Genomic DNA, 17,688 nt, shown 5'->3' on the forward strand with positions numbered 1-17,688 from the left:
TGCTTTCAACATAAGGCTCATTTGAAATTATTTTTTTAATATCTTTGAAATTAATTGCATTTTGCTTTTCCTTGTCAGGTAATGACATGCCCATGGATGATTTTTGCATAATTATTTGTTTTTCATCAAGATATGAAAGTGATGGTAAACCAACTAGATTTCGATAAAAATTTAAATGGCGTTCTGCTTCATTAACGGTGTCGAAAACTATATCTGTCTTTGTAGTTGGAATTGAATTATAATCTGAGTTAACATTATATTGATTTTTCATCATTGTGCATACTTCGTCATTTGATCTATTTTGTAATTGCCGAAGGAATTTTGAAGTGTACGAATTAGCAAGAAAGAAAAAACACAAACAAAATAACATTTATTGTTGTGAAATCTTTTGCGATATTGACATTGTAAAACCTGAAAATAATTAAAGTAAATCAATGAAAATTGATAGTCAAAACCGAAATCTGGTCAAAAACCGATTAAAATTTTCTATTAAGTTAGTTATCAAATTTGCGAACGCACTTTTGTAATCAAAAAGTGAAGCAAAAAAAAAAAAAAGATTTTTGTAAACGTTCCAACATTTGTATCGTAATCACAGAACCGCCATTTGTCAGGGCGCCCCTATATAATCACACAGAAACAGTCACAATGAAGAAAACAAAAAGGATAGAAGATGATGTCAGATCAATCACTAGCTCTGCTTCTTCCAGGGCCAAAACACACGTTGATGAAAAGCTACTGAATATGGTTTCCGATCGAGTTTATGATAAAATTGACGAAATCTCAAGGAAAAAAGCAATAGAAGCATACAAAGCAAACTTCAAGCACCTTTTGCGGAATTTAAATGAAAACCACAGAATAGTTGAAGAAATTTATGGAACAGAAAAAGATGCAAAAGATAGCTCATGGAAAATCAAACCAGCTAAAGTTGATAAGGAAACCCTTTCCAAAGAAGTAGAAAAGCTCAAGAACAAAATTAAACGAATCAAAAAAGATAATGAAAAACTTCAAACAGAAAATGAAGAAAACAAAACTAAGCTGCAAATTATATATGAACAGAATGAAAACTTAAATCGTCTCAAGGTGCAACTTGACTTGTGAAAATATTTGTTCCAAATTGTCTACATTTATATCTAAAAAGAAACATGTTAAGCAAAACTATGTTTTATTTTCAGATATATATTCGCAAAATTTAATTATTGAATTTCCAAAATCCGTTTATGTTACCATAAAACCTCATTTAGTTTTAACTGCATAGAGAAATTAAAAATAATGTGTAAATTATTCCATTTTTTCTCAGAACAAGAAATTAATAAACATCTTAAAAACATTTATGAATTGTGGATTATTTAATCGGCTCGTTCTCAAAACAAATGTTATCGTTGTCAGCTAAATATTAATTGAATATTTCTGTTCTTCTTTATCGCTTTTGAATGCCTTTTGACTTCACTTTCTTCTTTGTCAACGCTCAAAAAATGTCAAATAACCGTTTAATGTTTCAAATAAAAATGAAATTATCTTCAAAATAATCATCAATATCAATATGTAATACACCACAGCATCCATCAATACTTAAGTCTATTGTCATTATCCAATAGTATTAAAATAATTTCATTTATTCATTCGAAATGAAAAACATCAAACGACCGTTAACCACATTATTACGACCGTTAAACACTTTTTCAGAACAGCAAATTATTATCTATGTTTGAAAACGCGCTTCGCGAAGTCATCAAACTCGATGACGTCCAGAAATTCAAAGCACTTTTGTACGGCAAAGATGGCACATACAAACTCGATGACAAGTATTTAACCCAAATATGCGCACTCTTAGATTCGCCCGGCTGTATGGCGCAAGCGATTCTCATGGGCCAACCGGTCAATTTAGATGACTCTGATGAGATGTGTCCACTTAATTGCGCTTCATTTTCAGGATCAGTTGAAACAGCTGCTCTTTTAATTGAAGCCGGAGCACATCCAAACTCAGTCTATAAGGGCGAAACAGCGCTAATGATGGCAATCCGTAACTCCACCATTGATCATGTCAAGATGTTGTTAGATGCCAACGCAGACTTAGCTCGTATTGAGTATGCTGCTCGCTACGCGCTTCATCCTGACGAATTAATTCCATTTATTGACAACGGTGACAAAAATGTTGCATTAGAAGAAGCAGTTATGGGCGGCAAATCAGATAATGTCAAACTCTTATTAAAGTACGGAGCGAAGCCATCGATGATGTCATTACTTGTTGCATGTTCATACAACTTCCACATTATAGTCAAATTACTATTAGATGCAGGCGTTCAAGCTGACGATGTCGCAATGCAGACGTGCATCTACTGGACGTCACTCGATGCTATGGAGGAGCTCCTTAAGTGGGGATTGAAACCGATCGATTTTGATGTTCATTACGCGATCATGCACAATCGCCCGGAATCGCTTAAGTACTTGATCAAGAAAGGCGCAGGCGTCGAAGGAGAGATCAACGGCACATTACCTATACATGTTGCGGCAAGACATGGCCGCATTGAATGCTTGAAGATATTAATCGAGAACGGCGCACGTATTAATGCTTCAGATAACCTCGGATGTATCCCAATGCACTGGGCAGCGATATTACGTAGCTCAGAGGTCATGAAATATCTGCTCGAGAAAGGTTCTTACGTTAACCTTAAGGATGATTATGAATATAAGCCAATGGTTAGGAAGCCGACGAAGGACTGGAGTCCAATTCATGCTTCTATTGAAGGTAATGGCGTCGATGTAGTGAGAGTTCTGTTGGATAATAACGCTGAGCAAATTAGAATGTGGGATGGAAGAACCCCATTACATATTGCAGTACAAAATGATAGAAAAGAATTGTTTGAAATGCTGCTGAAACATGGCGCTGATTTACAAGCAATTAACGCAAAGGATCAAACACCAATTGAATTGGCATATGCTTTAGAAAGAGAAGATTTGGTTGAGGAATTAAGGAAATGGGCAGGACCAGATGTGCATGCAGCTCAGGCAGCAAAGAAACTCTATGAAGATTCAAAGAGTAAATAATGATTCGATTGTTTCGTTTAAGGAAAAAAAATGATGGAAAGTTAATTAAAGCATCAAAATGTATCATAAATAAATTTGGCTTAGAAATATTTCCAAATTTCGGAAGTCTCCGTAGTCTAATGGTTAGAATAGGAGTTTAACACGCTCTTGACGGCAGTTCGATCCTGCCCGGAGACAATTTTTTGTTTTTTTGAATGAACATTAACGATCAACTCTCCCTAATACTTGATAAAACATTCGAATTACTTCAAGACGCACATTATCTTATGATCTAGATTTCAATACAATTTTAACTAATCTCTAGTGATAGAAATTTTCTAAATATGATTGAAAAATATATTATAATATCACATGTGATAAAGTATCAACGATGATAATCAAGATATTACAATATAAAAAAAGAATGTTTAAATTTTCTATCAATTTTACAAAATGTTATGGATATATAACACATTTTAAATACAAATTTAATATATATTAATTCAATAAATAAAATTTTTCCAAAATTCCCATTAACACTAAATGGGTTTATATGAAAAATAGAAGGATATGTGAGACTTCTTTAAATAAAAATAAATAGGAAATAAATATCTTTTTATTTATCAAAAAAAAGGATGGGTCAGAACTTTTTGCACCTCTTATATGTTTAGAGTTATGGTTTTAATTATTTTATTCTTTTTTTTAATATTAAGATAACATTATAAATGTATGGTCAAATCTATGTCGATGCAAATCATACACACACACTGTACTAATTTCCTTTTTTTTAACATGAGAAAAAACTTTACTATAAATTTCATCATAAGTTTTTAATTCCTAATTATAATATATTTAAATTATTGGCTGGTAATATAAACATTGAATCAATAATATGTTATTTTCTTTATAACAAGTTTAAATCATAATAATCCAAAAACTATTTTTTAAAAGATTAATTCAATAAAAAGTTCTTCATCCAAAACATATTAAAAATTATATAATCCAAAAATTAAAAACCGAATATTCCTTTAATTATAAAAGTTTTATATCAAAAAGAATTTATTTCTTTTAAAGCCAATGATGTTTTATATAATGCAAACTCTGAATAAATTTTATTTTGGTGATTCGTAATCCCATACACATACTACTCCATCTTTACTACAAGACACAAATACTTTGTTATTTGGATGATGACTTATACAGCAGACCTCTTCGTTGTGCATTTTAATTCCTCCAATTTGTTCACCTGTTTTATATTTCCATAATCTGATCGTTTTATCAGCCGAGCCAGTAAACACCAAAGGTTCTTTAGGCGAAAATGTTATAGTTTGTATGTAATCCGAGTGACCTTTTAATGTTTGTTTCAAAGAAGCAACGCCTCTAACAACCCAAATTTTAATTGATGGCTCTTTTGTAGATGATGTACCAATACAATCATCAAATTGTGACACAGCAACACTAACAACATCCTTCTCATGACCTGTGAAGGATATCATCGGCTGAACGAATTCGTCATCGTATATACCAATGCGACCGTTAGCAAAACCGACAACAAAAAACGGAACTCCGCTCGCTGCAGCCATCCCAGTGATAGGTGAATCGAATTGGTTATTAGATTCAGGGAGGCGCTTAATGACTTCATAAGTTTTAACGTCCCAAACTATTATTGAACTATCAAAGGAACTAGATATTAATTGATTTCCATTAAATATTAAAGTATTGACTTCTTTGGTATGGCCTTCAAAGGTATGGATAATGGTGCGCTTTTCAACATCAAAAAGAATGATGCTATTGTTGGGTCCACTAACAGCTAATAAGTTATCATCTTGTGAAAATTTTAAACAATACGTATACGCATTGCCAGTGATTGGAGTAGGAAGTTGTAACGTTGCATAAATTTCGCCATCTTCGGAATTAATTATGTACAAAAAATATCCATCGGCAAAAGCGATTTTGGAGCCACTTGAGGAAAATTGAATAACACTAACATGTGAGGATGTATTAAGCGCATATCGTAATTTGATGTTGGAAGGTGAGAATGATTCTGAAAAAGATTGGATTTCAGGAATTCCATTGTAATTTTCAAGAGTTGCCATTTTGTTGATATCTGTTGCAAGTGGTTTTGGTACTGATGGAGCTGCTAACATTTGTATTTGAGATGTTGGAGGATAATTATGATTTGAATAATCTAATTTTTGTTTTAATGTTTTAAAAATATTACGGAGTTGATTGTGATCTTCTTGACATTGTTGAAGATGAATAATATATTGATCGTGTGCTCTTTCTAAATTAAGGTTTTCTTCTTTGATTGCTTCAATACTTCTTTTTGCTGTATTAATCGTTTGGATTAAATTGCTTAATTGTTTTGATTGAAATGTTTGGCTTCGTACTGTGATTGTTATGTTTTTGTTGGATGCCATTTCTAACTTTAAATGAAATTTGAGAGCGCTAACCGCATTTTTTAAACGTGCGTATTCAAATTGGAACACACTGCCACTTTTCACGTTCTCTCAAAAAAATTTACAACAAATATCAAAGGGCGCCCCAAAGACGTTTATATGCGTTTATTTTTAATTCAACGGTTTAGTGTGGCAAAATCTCCTGATGTAAACACATCAAAAAGTCTCGTAACGCATTCAAAAAGTTGGCGATTTTCAAATCTGCAGAGTTTATTCGTAATATTCGTCACTAATGAATTTGCAGATTGCGCTTGCATTGGATGCAACTTGGTTACTATCAAGAGCGCTTTGACGGTATTGCTTAATACGACTTACATCTCCACCAGCCTTTTCGAGGAATTTGTTAACAAGGAAGTTTGCGCAATCATCTGGATTATGTGGATCACCAACATATTCTGGGAAGACTTTGGTGAATGAATCTGTGTTCTTGACTTTTTCGGTGAACACATCAAATTTATTGCAGATGAGGAAAATTGGTGCATCAATGAACTTCTCTTTGTGTGTGATTTCATCGAAAATGGAAAGGGCATCGTTGATACGAAGGATGGATGGATCTTCAAACATTGGCTTATCATATTCAGCAAATGAAACTACAAAGATACAGCCTGCAACTTCGTCCATGACTTTCTCCCACTTAGAACGTTCGTTCTTTTGACCACCGACATCATAGATACGGATAATAGCTCCGTTGATATCGAATGTAACTTGATCAATACCAATAGAACGGATACGTGCACGAAGAACATCATCATCGGATGGAACATAGTCATCATCTTGAAGTTCATCAATCTTTCCAAAGAAGTAATCCATGTGATCTGGAATAATTGTTTCATCTTTGTGTTCAAATGCTTCTTGGATAGCCGGATCTTCCCATAATTGCTTCAATGATTCTGCTAATTCTGGTGTGAACTCACAGTTGAATGCATTTAATGACATAATATTTTGAGATTCTTGTTCTAAGTCTTCATTAATCTCACGGTCGTTACGTTCAACCCAAACGAGTAAAGTTTGCATAGCTTCAACAAGATTTCCTCTGATAGTTGATACAAAGCTTTCTCGATCATCTTGATTAATTCCACCGAGGAATTTGATCTTTAACTGTCGTGTGAATGTTGTCTTACCTGATTCACCAGCACCACAAAGAAGGAGGCCAAATGCTTCTGTTTCGTTATCAAGAATTGCACGTGGTGCATCTGTTGTTGTTGTTGGAGCAGGTGTAGTAGGAGCAGGTGCTGGTGCTGGTGTCGGCGCAGGAGTAGGTGCCGGAGCCGGCGTCGGCGCTGGTGCAGCAGCTGGAGCGGCAGATGGTGCTGCTGTAGGAGCAGCAGTAGGTGCTGCTGACGGAGCTGATGTTGGTGCTTGTTGTTTAGGCGTAGGTGCAGGGGCTAACGGCATTGTTTGTGTGTTTCTAGCATCACGCGACGAAGAGCATCCCATTTTACTATTGTTTTTTTCTGGTTAAAAAACGGTTTATTTCAATTGTAAAAAAGTGAACAGGCGTGGGAATTTATGTTCAAATGAAAGAATGAAAATAAATTTACTTAAATTGAGTTAAAGTTATAAATATTTTTATTGACGTTCTATATGATATGAAATGATGTTAAAAATTAAGTATAATTGCAAACAAAGACTTTTTTACATATGGGAAAAAAAAAAACAAAACGGTCGCTAACCATGAAACGATAATATCTGAAAAAAAAGATTTTGGTTCAAAAAGTTCGACAAGCACAATTTTGTTTCAAATTGAAATTGAACATACTCATAGAATAATTTGATATGGAATTCCAAAATTTTGCTCAAGAATTACTGATAGAATTAGCTAAGCATCACGAATTTTCTGCTTTATTGATGATTGGATAAAAGGAAGACGGGAATAAACACACAAGAAAAAAACAGGTGATTCTGGAAGATTTTGAGATTTGATCATCATAAAGGTGTCAAAAAAATTCAGAACAAAACGAACAAAACTGTGGAAAATTATAAAAATATATTTATTTAACAGTTAATTTTTCTAAAATAGGACGTACATCACTTGCAACAGACAAAGCTCCGAGTATCTGTAGCACTTTATTTAGTTCACTATCTTTACAATTTCCATTAAATGGTAAAATTTGTATTCCATTATTTTTTTGGAAAAGAAAAGATTGTGGATTGTCATCTACCAATATTGTCCTTGATAAATTTGTATTGCAAACAGTTAAATCTTTAACATATTTATCTTCATCAATGCAAATGCAAGAATCTCTGCAAAAAATTTTGGAAAAATATTTACCAAGTGGGTCAATATTTTCAATTATTTTTTTCACGTACTTTTTTTCTGCGGAAGAAAAAAGGTATACTTTTGCGAATTGTGTAAGCGTCGTAATGAATCTGTCGAAGTTTGGTCTTTTTTGTATGAAAATTTTCTGTTTTCCTGACTCTCCTGACATTTCTATAATAAAGTCTGAAAGGATTGGTGGTGTTAACGAAGCTTTAATTAATGTACTATCAAGATCTAAGCAGACAATTAAAGGTCCGAATTTATTTGTTTGCCTTGAAGTGAAGCCGCTAAATGATTTGGATTGTGGGATTTGTGATTTTTGTTCGTGGGATTTTAAGTATCTTTCCATGAATAAAAATGGTGGTTGACTACAGCCAAAATTTTGCATTCAATTTCAAGATGATAAATTTCCATTGAATGTCACTTTCTTGAAAATTCAGGGCATTTTTGAATCGAATTTTATCGTGCTGTTAAAATTGAATCACCATTCAATTGGTTTTCACTGAAAAGTGTAAATGGAGATAGCGGTTGAAGTGATTTATTTAACAGTGTCTGTCTATTTTTGGAGGTAATGGGAAAAAAAGTTGGCGGATACGAGTTTTTACAAACAATTGGGAAAGGATCTTCTTCTAAAGTTAAATTAGCAGTTGAAATTTCAACTGGGAAACAATATGCAATAAAAACTGTTTCATTTAATAAGGAAGTTTTAAACAATCCTTATTTTCAAACACAATTACAAAGAGAATTGGATATATTAAAGAATACATTCCACCCTTGTTTAACATGTCTTCATAAAATCATGCACTCTCAAACAAAATTATATCTTGTTCTTGATTATGCAAGCAGAGGATCTCTTTATGATAGACTTAGCAAAACAGGACCCATTCCTGAAGAAGAAGCTCGCCATTATTTCCAGCAAATTATTGATACACTTGATTATCTTCATTCTATTAATATAATTCACAGAGATTTAAAACCGGAAAATATACTTTTAGACTCAAACGGTAATTTAAAAATCAGCGATTTTGGTTTATCAATTATTACAACAACATCAAGTCAATTTCTCCAAACAAAATGTGGAACACCTAATTATATAGCACCCGAAATCCTTCAAGAAAACAGTTACAAAGGCAAACCAGCAGATATATGGAGTGCTGGACTTGTATTATATGTTATGATTACTGCATATCTTCCATTTGATGCAGATAATACAAATGATGTCCTCCAAAATGTGTTGAACGGGAATCTGTTTATTCCTCCAGACATGCCTCCTGGTGTTAAAAACCTACTTTCAAAAATAATTGATAAAAATCCAGATACAAGGTACACAATTGAGCAAATTCGAAATGACGAATGGTTTTCAGTTGGATATGAAAGGATAGTTTTACCATTTGATGATGTTCCTCGTATTGTTGAAGATATTGAAATCAATGATTTGGATGAAAGCTCAAATTCAAAAATCAACGCATTCCAACTTCTTTCTTCTTCTGTTGTTGTTGATTTACGGCCATTAGTTGACACAAATAATTCAAATGAAAATCAATTTGCATTTTCCATTAATAATATAACACATAATGAACTACTTGAATTGCTTAAAAGTGACCTCGTACAGATTGGAGCGATTTCAAAGCTTCAAAACGGAGGCTCGATCATAAAAATTGCAATCACATTCAATGGGCGACCGTTTACTTTCACTATTTCCATCAAAGAAATTACACAAAGTCTTCATATTCTTCGGTTTACTAAGCTAAATGGGGACTCATCTGATTATAATATTATATTCAAGCAGTTTTATAATAAAATTATGAAACAAGTTGATGAAAGAAAATAATTAATTTTATACAAAATTGTTTTTTTATTTTTTTAATCAAGAAAATCTTGATAACTGAATATTAGTATTCGCATTAATGTTATTTATATCGGAATTTTTATTTGAATGTAAATTCATAAAATTGTTTTGATTAAAAATTTATATATCTTATTTATTTTTATTTTTTTCTAAATGAATATACTAAAAGTATATATCAATTAAATAGTTTTAATAAATATAAAAGGAAATAATTTTTGGAAACAGATAAAACGATAAGAAATTGAATGATGAACGATTATATTTTATTCAATACTTCTGAGTCACTTCACATTTATATCGATGAAACTAAAGCGATTCAAGCGATAGAAACTGGTGAAAAGAATCCCAACAATCGCTTTGAGATTACTGTTTCTGAGAAACACAAATTACTTCAACAGAAAATTCAAAACAAATACCATTTTATTAATAAAAGAAACATAAAAATATATTTTCGTTCTTCTTACACTATTTTTCCGCATTTATTTCAACTTTTAATTTCATCGAATCATTTGCTATTTCTTTTTCTTTTTCATTTTCTTTTTTATTACATATTACATATTTTGATAGTAATTCTTCTCCTTCCAATTCGAAATCCCATCTTTCATCACCTACTTCATCATACGAATTCACGTTTTCGATATTATCTTCTTCTTCGTTATTAACATTTTCGTCATTTTCATTATATGCAACTTCTCCATTCATAGCCTTAATTACATAATCGATTTGATTCTTCATCTGTTGGTCGTCGTTTGAATTATTTTTCATTTGTTCAAATACTAATTGTAATCCAATGCTTTTTGCTTTTTCTCTAATTCGTTGATCCTTAATAAACAATTCGGATAATGCTGCATTAGCATAACTTCGAATTTGTGTCGAGTTACAACTTGATAATTCAGTTAATATTGTTAACATATTATTATTATTTTCGATACATTTGTCAATTGCTTCTTTCCGCATACATAAATTCATTACAAGAGCTGAAGTGTAATCATTGGTATAGTCACTATAACGACTAATATCAGAGAGGATTTTTAATGACGAATCTAATATTCCTTCTTTTATCATATATGGCTTAGATTCTTGGATTAGACTGATCTTTTGTAAGGTGCCAACACAATTCATTAAGTCGCTTGAATCATCTTCGTTCAAAATTGGTAATAAAAGTTGATTTATGTTTTTGTTTTGAAATAAATATCGTCGGCCTGGTGGATCTGTTGCCAAAATGTTCATTAATCGTAAAGCATATGCACGTGTTGGAATATTTTTTGATGTTATCAACATAGAGATTGTATCATTTTTAATATCAAATATATCTCCGTTAATTAACTCACTAAAAAAGCGTTTCGCATGTTCAGATGGTGAACGTGTAATACGTTGAACACAAGCTTTAAGTAGAGGGGCCGATAGCTCTGGATTTTTGAGATCGCGAGATAAACTTTTGAAATCGAGTGGCAAAAAATCGGTTATTGCTGTGAATTTGATGTCGTCGCCAGGATAAACTCCAATTCGACCATATAATGCATTAATATAGTCTCGATCGGGTGGCTCGCCATTTAGTGAACGATGAAGCGCGTCTGCAAATTCTAAAGTGATAGAAAAAAGATCGGAATCAGAAGATATAATATTATCAGGTGGAGAATTAAGAGATGTAATAAGAGATGGCATTTGAGTGGAGGACAACTGTTGATCTAAAAAAGTGGTAAGACGCTTGCTTAATTCATCATACCATTTAATGGTAAAAATATGTTTGAAAGAAGGATGCTCAGATGGATTGGGTATATAAGGAAGTGCATAAAAAGGAAGAAATTCTGTAGATTGGCTAAGATCAGAATGATGTGTATCAAGAAATTCTTTGAATTTTTGGAGAGAATCTGTAATATCCCCAAACTTTACTCTATTGGCTGGATGTAAGGGGAAAACTGCAAAAAATACTTCGCATAAAAATAAGATTTTTTGTGCATTTGAATTAGGCGGAGTAGACCATTTGGAATTCCAAAGACTACGAAATTTTTCGACATCGCCTGTGGCTAAACAGTTCAACATGGTTTTCTTAAAGTCTTTAATTGAATTTGCCCTTCTTTTAAAAATTTCTCCTAATGATGGACATGATAATCTTTCTGTTTGAAATGTAGCATATGTTTTATTCATTCCGCAATATTGAAGAAAATCTGCAACTGCATCAAAAACATTCGCACACATATATAGTACAGCCTGATGTTGGAAGTGTGGAGTTTAGAGTAAAAATTCGTTATTTCCCAAAAATGTTTGAATATGAAATAATCGTTTAAATTTAACATTGAAATAATTTAACGTCTTTTGTGCAAATTTCCAATCACTTCAGTTTTTGAATATAAATCCGATGATTTTTCATTCATTCAATTCTATTGGGAAACTTTTCTGTATATGAGGTGCCCTATTGTTTTCAAGAACTACTTTTTTTAAGATGAATTAGATCTACTAGTTGAAAGATGAAATGTTTTTGATTTGGTTAAATATGAATTTGATTTCTTAAATTTTCCTTGATATCTTAGAATAGAATGTAAAAAATTCTGAAAATTTTAAAAGAACATCCTCGGTTGTCCAATTTCCATGTGATTTTGAGCAAGTGAAGATAATATTCGTGATTACAACAAGTATCTGATGATAAATATTTTAATATGTTATATAAAATCATGACGAATATGCGTCGTATAATGAATAGTTTAAATTAATAATTACATAAAAAATTTAAAATAAGATATTGAGATTTCAATAACGGAAAAAGAATATCGTTCTATAAACACAATTTAAGAATCATTACAACTATTAAATTCTAAGTTTAAAAATTGCCAAAGAAAATTTAGCTTTATCTTTATAAAAAAAAGTCGATAAAAATAAAGGAAAGAAATAAAAATCAAAGGTCGAGAATAGATTTTTTTAATGGAAAAATTATTTAAATTAATAATTGATGGAGCTCTCCGGTTGACATGATATAGGGAAAAAATGGCAAGCGCTTCATTCAGGCTTGATTTTTTTCCCTATATCATGTCAACACACAATCGAGAAAGGAACAAAGTGCATAAGTAAATCCTCAATTTCGAAGATTATTAAACTTTTTCCATAATAAAGTTTTGAGTAGTTTGAAAACATAAAAAAATGCACTTCAACAAACGCTCTCTAATGACATCTAAACTAAATTTAAATAAAAAGATCAAAAGTTTAACTTTTATTTTACATCTTTTCACCTTTTATTAGTTCATTATCAGCACGATTTGTACCATCTGCTGCTTGACTTACAGGTGTGTCTACATACAGCAACACGAATGTCACCAAGTTTGCTTCGAGTATATAGAAGATATCTGCTGCCATTGATACTCCGACCATTTCTTGTCCGACGAATAGCCTCGAAAAGAACGCAACGATTTGTGTTGCTTCGAGCGAACAAAATGTGAATGCAATGATTAACATTGGCAACAATTTCTCGAATTGTAATTTAATGAATCCGTAAACGAATCCAAAAATTATTGATCCGTGATAAAGCAAAAATAATATCACAAGAACAACTACAAATGCTGTATGATCTTTTCGATATAACGCAAATGTAGCAAGCGGATTTCCACTTGTGACAGTGAATTGTAATATTAAAAGAATTAAAATGAATAATATAACACAGATGTAGATGACTTTGTTCTTATAGATCTTCTTGGCAGGATTTCGAGCACGTACACTAAAGAAGGCAAAGGCATAGAGGACAAAGAACGCATGGAAAATTTGTGGGGCCATATCGAAGATGCGCGAAAATGATGAAAAACCAAAATGTTGACAGAGAAGCCATGGACCATCGACAACTATGAGGACTCCGGAGAGGATAATGACGAGCCAGTGATCGAGATGAGCTGGGCGAACTCGTTTGGAGATTATGAATACTAATAAAAGTGAAACAATAACAGTATAAATGGATATAAACACAATGCCAGTGATGGTGAGTGATTGGCCAATAGAAATGGATGTAACAATGATGTCTTGGAGTTCTGAATGTGAAACAGTGGCTTCGGCTGAGATGGTAATACTGTTGAAATTGATTCGGGAAAAGGTAAGGAAATGTTCCGGTGTGAACCCTGTAATAACACCGGATTTAACAGAAAAAGTAAAAACTTCATCAATTGGAATAGATGTAATTTCGGCAAGAGCATAATCAAGAAGAGTAGCAGTGCCTTTGAGTGTAAGTTCAATGTTACGGTCAACGCTTGATTGAGTAAAGGTTGGAACAAATGTGAAAATGGCTGTAGAAGACATTGATGTATAGCCATCGAATTGAAGACGAATATCAAGCTTATTGAGTGCAGTTGCAGTTGGAATACTGTGGCCAGTTTTAACAATTGTTGGTGTAGGAGCAAATGATACAATGATTGATAGTAATGTTACTAAAGCCCAAACAATTAAAACACTAAAGGCACGACGTTTAGTCATCAATGTTAACTGGGTTTCTGTTGTGGTAGCATCAGGAATTGGTCCAATCATTGTTCCAGATTTGTTTGTAGCGTATGAGGAAAAAATTATAGAATTTTTATGTGAGGTGAAACGTTAATTGTAAACTTTTCATTTTTTTATTAATAAAAATGAATTTTTTGTTATACAGAATCAAAAATATTATATAATAATATTGACACAAAACTTATTATTTTAAGTATAGTTTTAATCAGATTATTCATTAAGGATATTTTGTAATTCTGCAGATTCCGCTGATTTCTTTTTCTGACTTCTCTTCTGTCTTTCTTGTATCAATGTTTCAATCATCAATGCCAACGCAAATGAACCGGACAAAAATCCGGCGGTTGATGTGATGAATTGTGCAAACGAATGTGACTTCGCTGTGATTCTCACAGTCGTAGGGGAGAACCTATAGAAGAAGTATATTCCTGGCGCTCTTCCGATGGCCGGAGAATTTTCTCTTTGAACGATATATTCAAATCCGCGATTCATAAACACGCCATCCTTATAATATATTACAGGAGTAACCATTAAGTTGTACCTGTAGACGTATGCATCATTAGGATTTTGTTTAACTTGAATTCCACGTAATGGATTTCGAGCCGTTGGGATTTTGGGACCAAATCGAACATGATTTATGATATGGGATAGGTCTATATGTGGAAGCTGAACGGATAAGTCATGTTGATGTGTTGGTGAATTTGGAATATTTCGACCGGGTGCAATATGCATGTTACCTGTGACTCGATTTACACTCACTTTGCCTCGGATGTGACATTTTTCGTATTTGGAAACTTTTTGTTCAGGCTTTTGTTGATTACATTGCGGCCATTTTTCAGGTGTAGCACGAAGTCCACGGAATTTATGAAGAAGAATAAGTTGTTCACAACTGTTACAACAATATGAATCAGGTAATAGACCATAACAAGGATAACATTCGGATTGAACAGACTCATTTGCTATACCTATAAATTTTCCATCTTTACCAATACGACGGAGTTGTGCTGTACTGTTGATGTTAAGTTGTGAAAAGCCAAGTGCATCAATAGCATCAAGATGTAAAAAGTAACATGGAAGATTAACAAGAACATTAACTGAAATATTAACAAAGTCATGACCACTGACAAGAGATTTGTCTACTGTTAGATCGCGATAAATATTTGGAGTTATGAACCTGACTAATTTAATGAGAAAATATATGGAACCAAATGTTGATAAGAAGAATGAAAGTAACGCACCACTGAACGTTTTAAGTTTAAGGTCTTCATTATCAAATTTATCGAAAATATCAATTGATTTGAGGAAATTTTTCATGAATTTTATAAACAGTCTGACTTGTTGCCACTTTTTAATTTATGATATAAATGTAATCAAGCAAATATAAGTCAAAGCATAATGTTTATTGATAAAATACCATCTCTTAATAAAAAGTAACCAAAGGATTTAAGCATTTCATATTTTTAAAAATAATTAAATTTTAAACAATTAAAAATAATTTTGATTTAAACTATATGTTTATCCTTTATCATCAAATTTATTATTGTTTGTTACTAGAAAAGCAGAAAATTAAGTAAATGATTTCATTTTATTTTGGATTCTCATCACTGTGACATTTGATATGAAATTCAATTTGGATGGAGTTTGAGAGGATACAATTAAACGAAATATGGTCAGATTTCACATTAGCTTCACCTTTAGAAGAAGCATCAACCACAGTTGAAAAAATCTTTAACGAATGGAAAACCCCATCACCCAACATGCGAAAATCACGATTTGGATATCAAGGCCAATATTTTTCACTAGTGTATGTACCATCCGACTTCGAAACCATTTCTAAGCCACAAGAGCGACTTATTTTTCCCACGAATACCGTTGACATCATTCGATCAATTTTCAAGCAAAATTCCTCATTTGTTTACATTTACTCAGGTGATGAAAAGAACAACAAAATCCAAAGTAAGCAAATATCCGTTATTTTATCCATTATTACACCAGCAGCTAATTCCTCTGAATTCCAAATTCCAGTTTTCATTCAAATCTCCGAATCCAAATACACCACTTTCACTGGGTTTTCACTTATCAATGGCATTCATACATTTTATTCCAGTCGAACTGAGTGGCGAAATTTATCAGAGATATCTGATTTCAATTCTATCACAGAACTCTTTAAGTCAACGTTTCTTTCACCACCAACAGATATTCATTCCAGTGTACGTCTTCAATTTAAGTTTGACGAATATCCAACAATCAATAAGCCATCGCATTACACCTATTCCAACTATTTTTCGGTCTGTACAAATGATCCAATTCAAGAGTACCGTATCATCAGTGACATACAGAGTATTAATGATTCGCCATTAGATTCAACCAATTTATGTATTTGTATCAAACGATTTATAGAAACATATCCCGAAGCAAATACGCATTTCTTTGTCTCGTTAGCAAAGAAAAGCCTCAAGTATACATCGTGGCATGAAATTATTCAAGATACGGAAACTAATGATGATGAAATCAAATTGGTAAAAGATTTGTTTGATCCGAATTTGTACCCAAAAACACTTAACAATGAAACTTGCCAAGTTAAAGCGGCACCACCAGATTCACTTTTAAGCAATTTAACGAAACTTTTAGGAAATTGCAAATCATTAAAAAACTTCGGAATCATTTGGACCGAGTTTTTAAGGCTAATTCGGTATCATTATGAGCACAAAATGTTAATTCCGGGCGTTGATGTGAATGGACCAAATTATAATTATTGTTTAATATATCAAAAATTACAAATGATAAATTACTGTATAAACGAGCCGAACAACAGTAAAAGTGTTGGAAATGATGAAAATAACAAAGAAGAGAAATATTTGTTAAATGGCGAAAAAATGATTTTCCCTGAATCAAAACCAATTTTCATAAAAACTGAAGATCAAATTCTAGAATCGGAATTGTTACTATCTAAGAATGATGACCGTAAAGAACGAGCGTTATTACAAAGTCAACAATTACGGTATGATATGATATCATTTAAACGATGTAATAAAAATTCGGAATTTTCCGATTTTATATATTGGTATTCGCCCAATGATTTCAACCCAACAACGAAAGAGTTATCTAATCGTATGAAAGATAATTCGGAAGATAACATATGGTTACAAATTTGGAATTCTGTTACAGTTAATGATAATTTCGATATATTTAATCCAGTTGAACAATCGGAACTTGCGATTGACTTCTTGGAATGCATATTACCTGCTGAATTGATAGGGGACTTAATTCCTGTTTTGTTTCATTCCATTTATTTTGATGTTAAAAATTTTGTCAGTTTAAATATAATCAATTCAAAAATTTCAATGGACGATATTGAAAACATTTTGAAGGAGTTCCATGAAAAAGTCGAAAAGTCACCTAACAATTTGCCACTCGATGATTATCTCGGCATTAGTGATGAATTATTTGTTAGAATAGAGAATATAATGTTGAAAATTTATTGCGCTAATTCTTTGTTGAAAAAATTCCCAAATTGTTATTATGCAATAAATTGCTTATTAGAAAATGGTGTGTTTTATGTTAATAATGATATGGAAAGAAACGCTTTAAAGAAGTTATTAAACGAATACGATGTGAATTGTGAC

General features: G+C 32.2%; 8 protein-coding genes across 8 annotated transcripts; 3 read left to right on the plus strand and 5 right to left on the minus strand.

The window, feature by feature from the left end:
• Positions 1–741: 741 nt before the first annotated feature.
• On the plus strand, positions 742–1,098 carry GO595_002418 (uncharacterized protein; the record flags this gene model as incomplete). Its single annotated transcript, XM_067915326.1, has 1 exon — positions 742–1,098. One exon carries the CDS (start codon positions 742–744, stop codon positions 1,096–1,098), a length of 357 nt encoding a protein of 118 aa, XP_067777355.1.
• A 603-nt stretch (positions 1,099–1,701) lies between these two features.
• Positions 1,702–3,045, plus strand: GO595_002419 (serine/threonine-protein phosphatase 6 regulatory ankyrin repeat subunit B-like; the record flags this gene model as incomplete). Its single annotated transcript, XM_067915327.1, has 1 exon — positions 1,702–3,045. The coding sequence occupies one exon, from the start codon at positions 1,702–1,704 to the stop codon at positions 3,043–3,045; it is 1,344 nt and encodes a 447-aa protein (XP_067777356.1).
• A 1,091-nt stretch (positions 3,046–4,136) lies between these two features.
• On the minus strand, positions 4,137–5,171 carry GO595_002420 (Transcriptional repressor tup12-related protein; the record flags this gene model as incomplete). The annotated part of the gene is made up of 1 exon (XM_067915328.1): positions 4,137–5,171. One exon carries the CDS (start codon positions 5,169–5,171, stop codon positions 4,137–4,139), a length of 1,035 nt encoding a protein of 344 aa, XP_067777357.1.
• A 522-nt stretch (positions 5,172–5,693) lies between these two features.
• On the minus strand, positions 5,694–6,920 carry GO595_002421 (guanine nucleotide-binding protein subunit alpha; the record flags this gene model as incomplete). Its single annotated transcript, XM_067915329.1, has 1 exon — positions 5,694–6,920. One exon carries the CDS (start codon positions 6,918–6,920, stop codon positions 5,694–5,696), a length of 1,227 nt encoding a protein of 408 aa, XP_067777358.1.
• A 1,394-nt stretch (positions 6,921–8,314) lies between these two features.
• On the plus strand, positions 8,315–9,574 carry GO595_002422 (CBL-interacting protein kinase 24; the record flags this gene model as incomplete). The annotated part of the gene is made up of 1 exon (XM_067915330.1): positions 8,315–9,574. The coding sequence occupies one exon, from the start codon at positions 8,315–8,317 to the stop codon at positions 9,572–9,574; it is 1,260 nt and encodes a 419-aa protein (XP_067777359.1).
• A 483-nt stretch (positions 9,575–10,057) lies between these two features.
• Positions 10,058–11,635, minus strand: GO595_002423 (lisH domain-containing protein ARMC9; the record flags this gene model as incomplete). Its single annotated transcript, XM_067915331.1, has 1 exon — positions 10,058–11,635. One exon carries the CDS (start codon positions 11,633–11,635, stop codon positions 10,058–10,060), a length of 1,578 nt encoding a protein of 525 aa, XP_067777360.1.
• A 1,167-nt stretch (positions 11,636–12,802) lies between these two features.
• Positions 12,803–14,092, minus strand: GO595_002424 (uncharacterized protein; the record flags this gene model as incomplete). The annotated part of the gene is made up of 1 exon (XM_067915332.1): positions 12,803–14,092. One exon carries the CDS (start codon positions 14,090–14,092, stop codon positions 12,803–12,805), a length of 1,290 nt encoding a protein of 429 aa, XP_067777361.1.
• Positions 14,093–14,275: 183 nt separating this feature from the next.
• On the minus strand, positions 14,276–15,376 carry GO595_002425 (endoplasmic reticulum-Golgi intermediate compartment protein 3; the record flags this gene model as incomplete). Its single annotated transcript, XM_067915333.1, has 1 exon — positions 14,276–15,376. The coding sequence occupies one exon, from the start codon at positions 15,374–15,376 to the stop codon at positions 14,276–14,278; it is 1,101 nt and encodes a 366-aa protein (XP_067777362.1).
• Positions 15,377–17,688: the final 2,312 nt, after the last annotated feature.

This window comes from Histomonas meleagridis, assembly GCF_020186115.1.
Source record: "Histomonas meleagridis strain 2922-C6/04-10x chromosome Unknown contig_18, whole genome shotgun sequence".
In the NCBI taxonomy this organism is placed as follows: Eukaryota; Parabasalia; order Tritrichomonadida; family Dientamoebidae; genus Histomonas; species Histomonas meleagridis.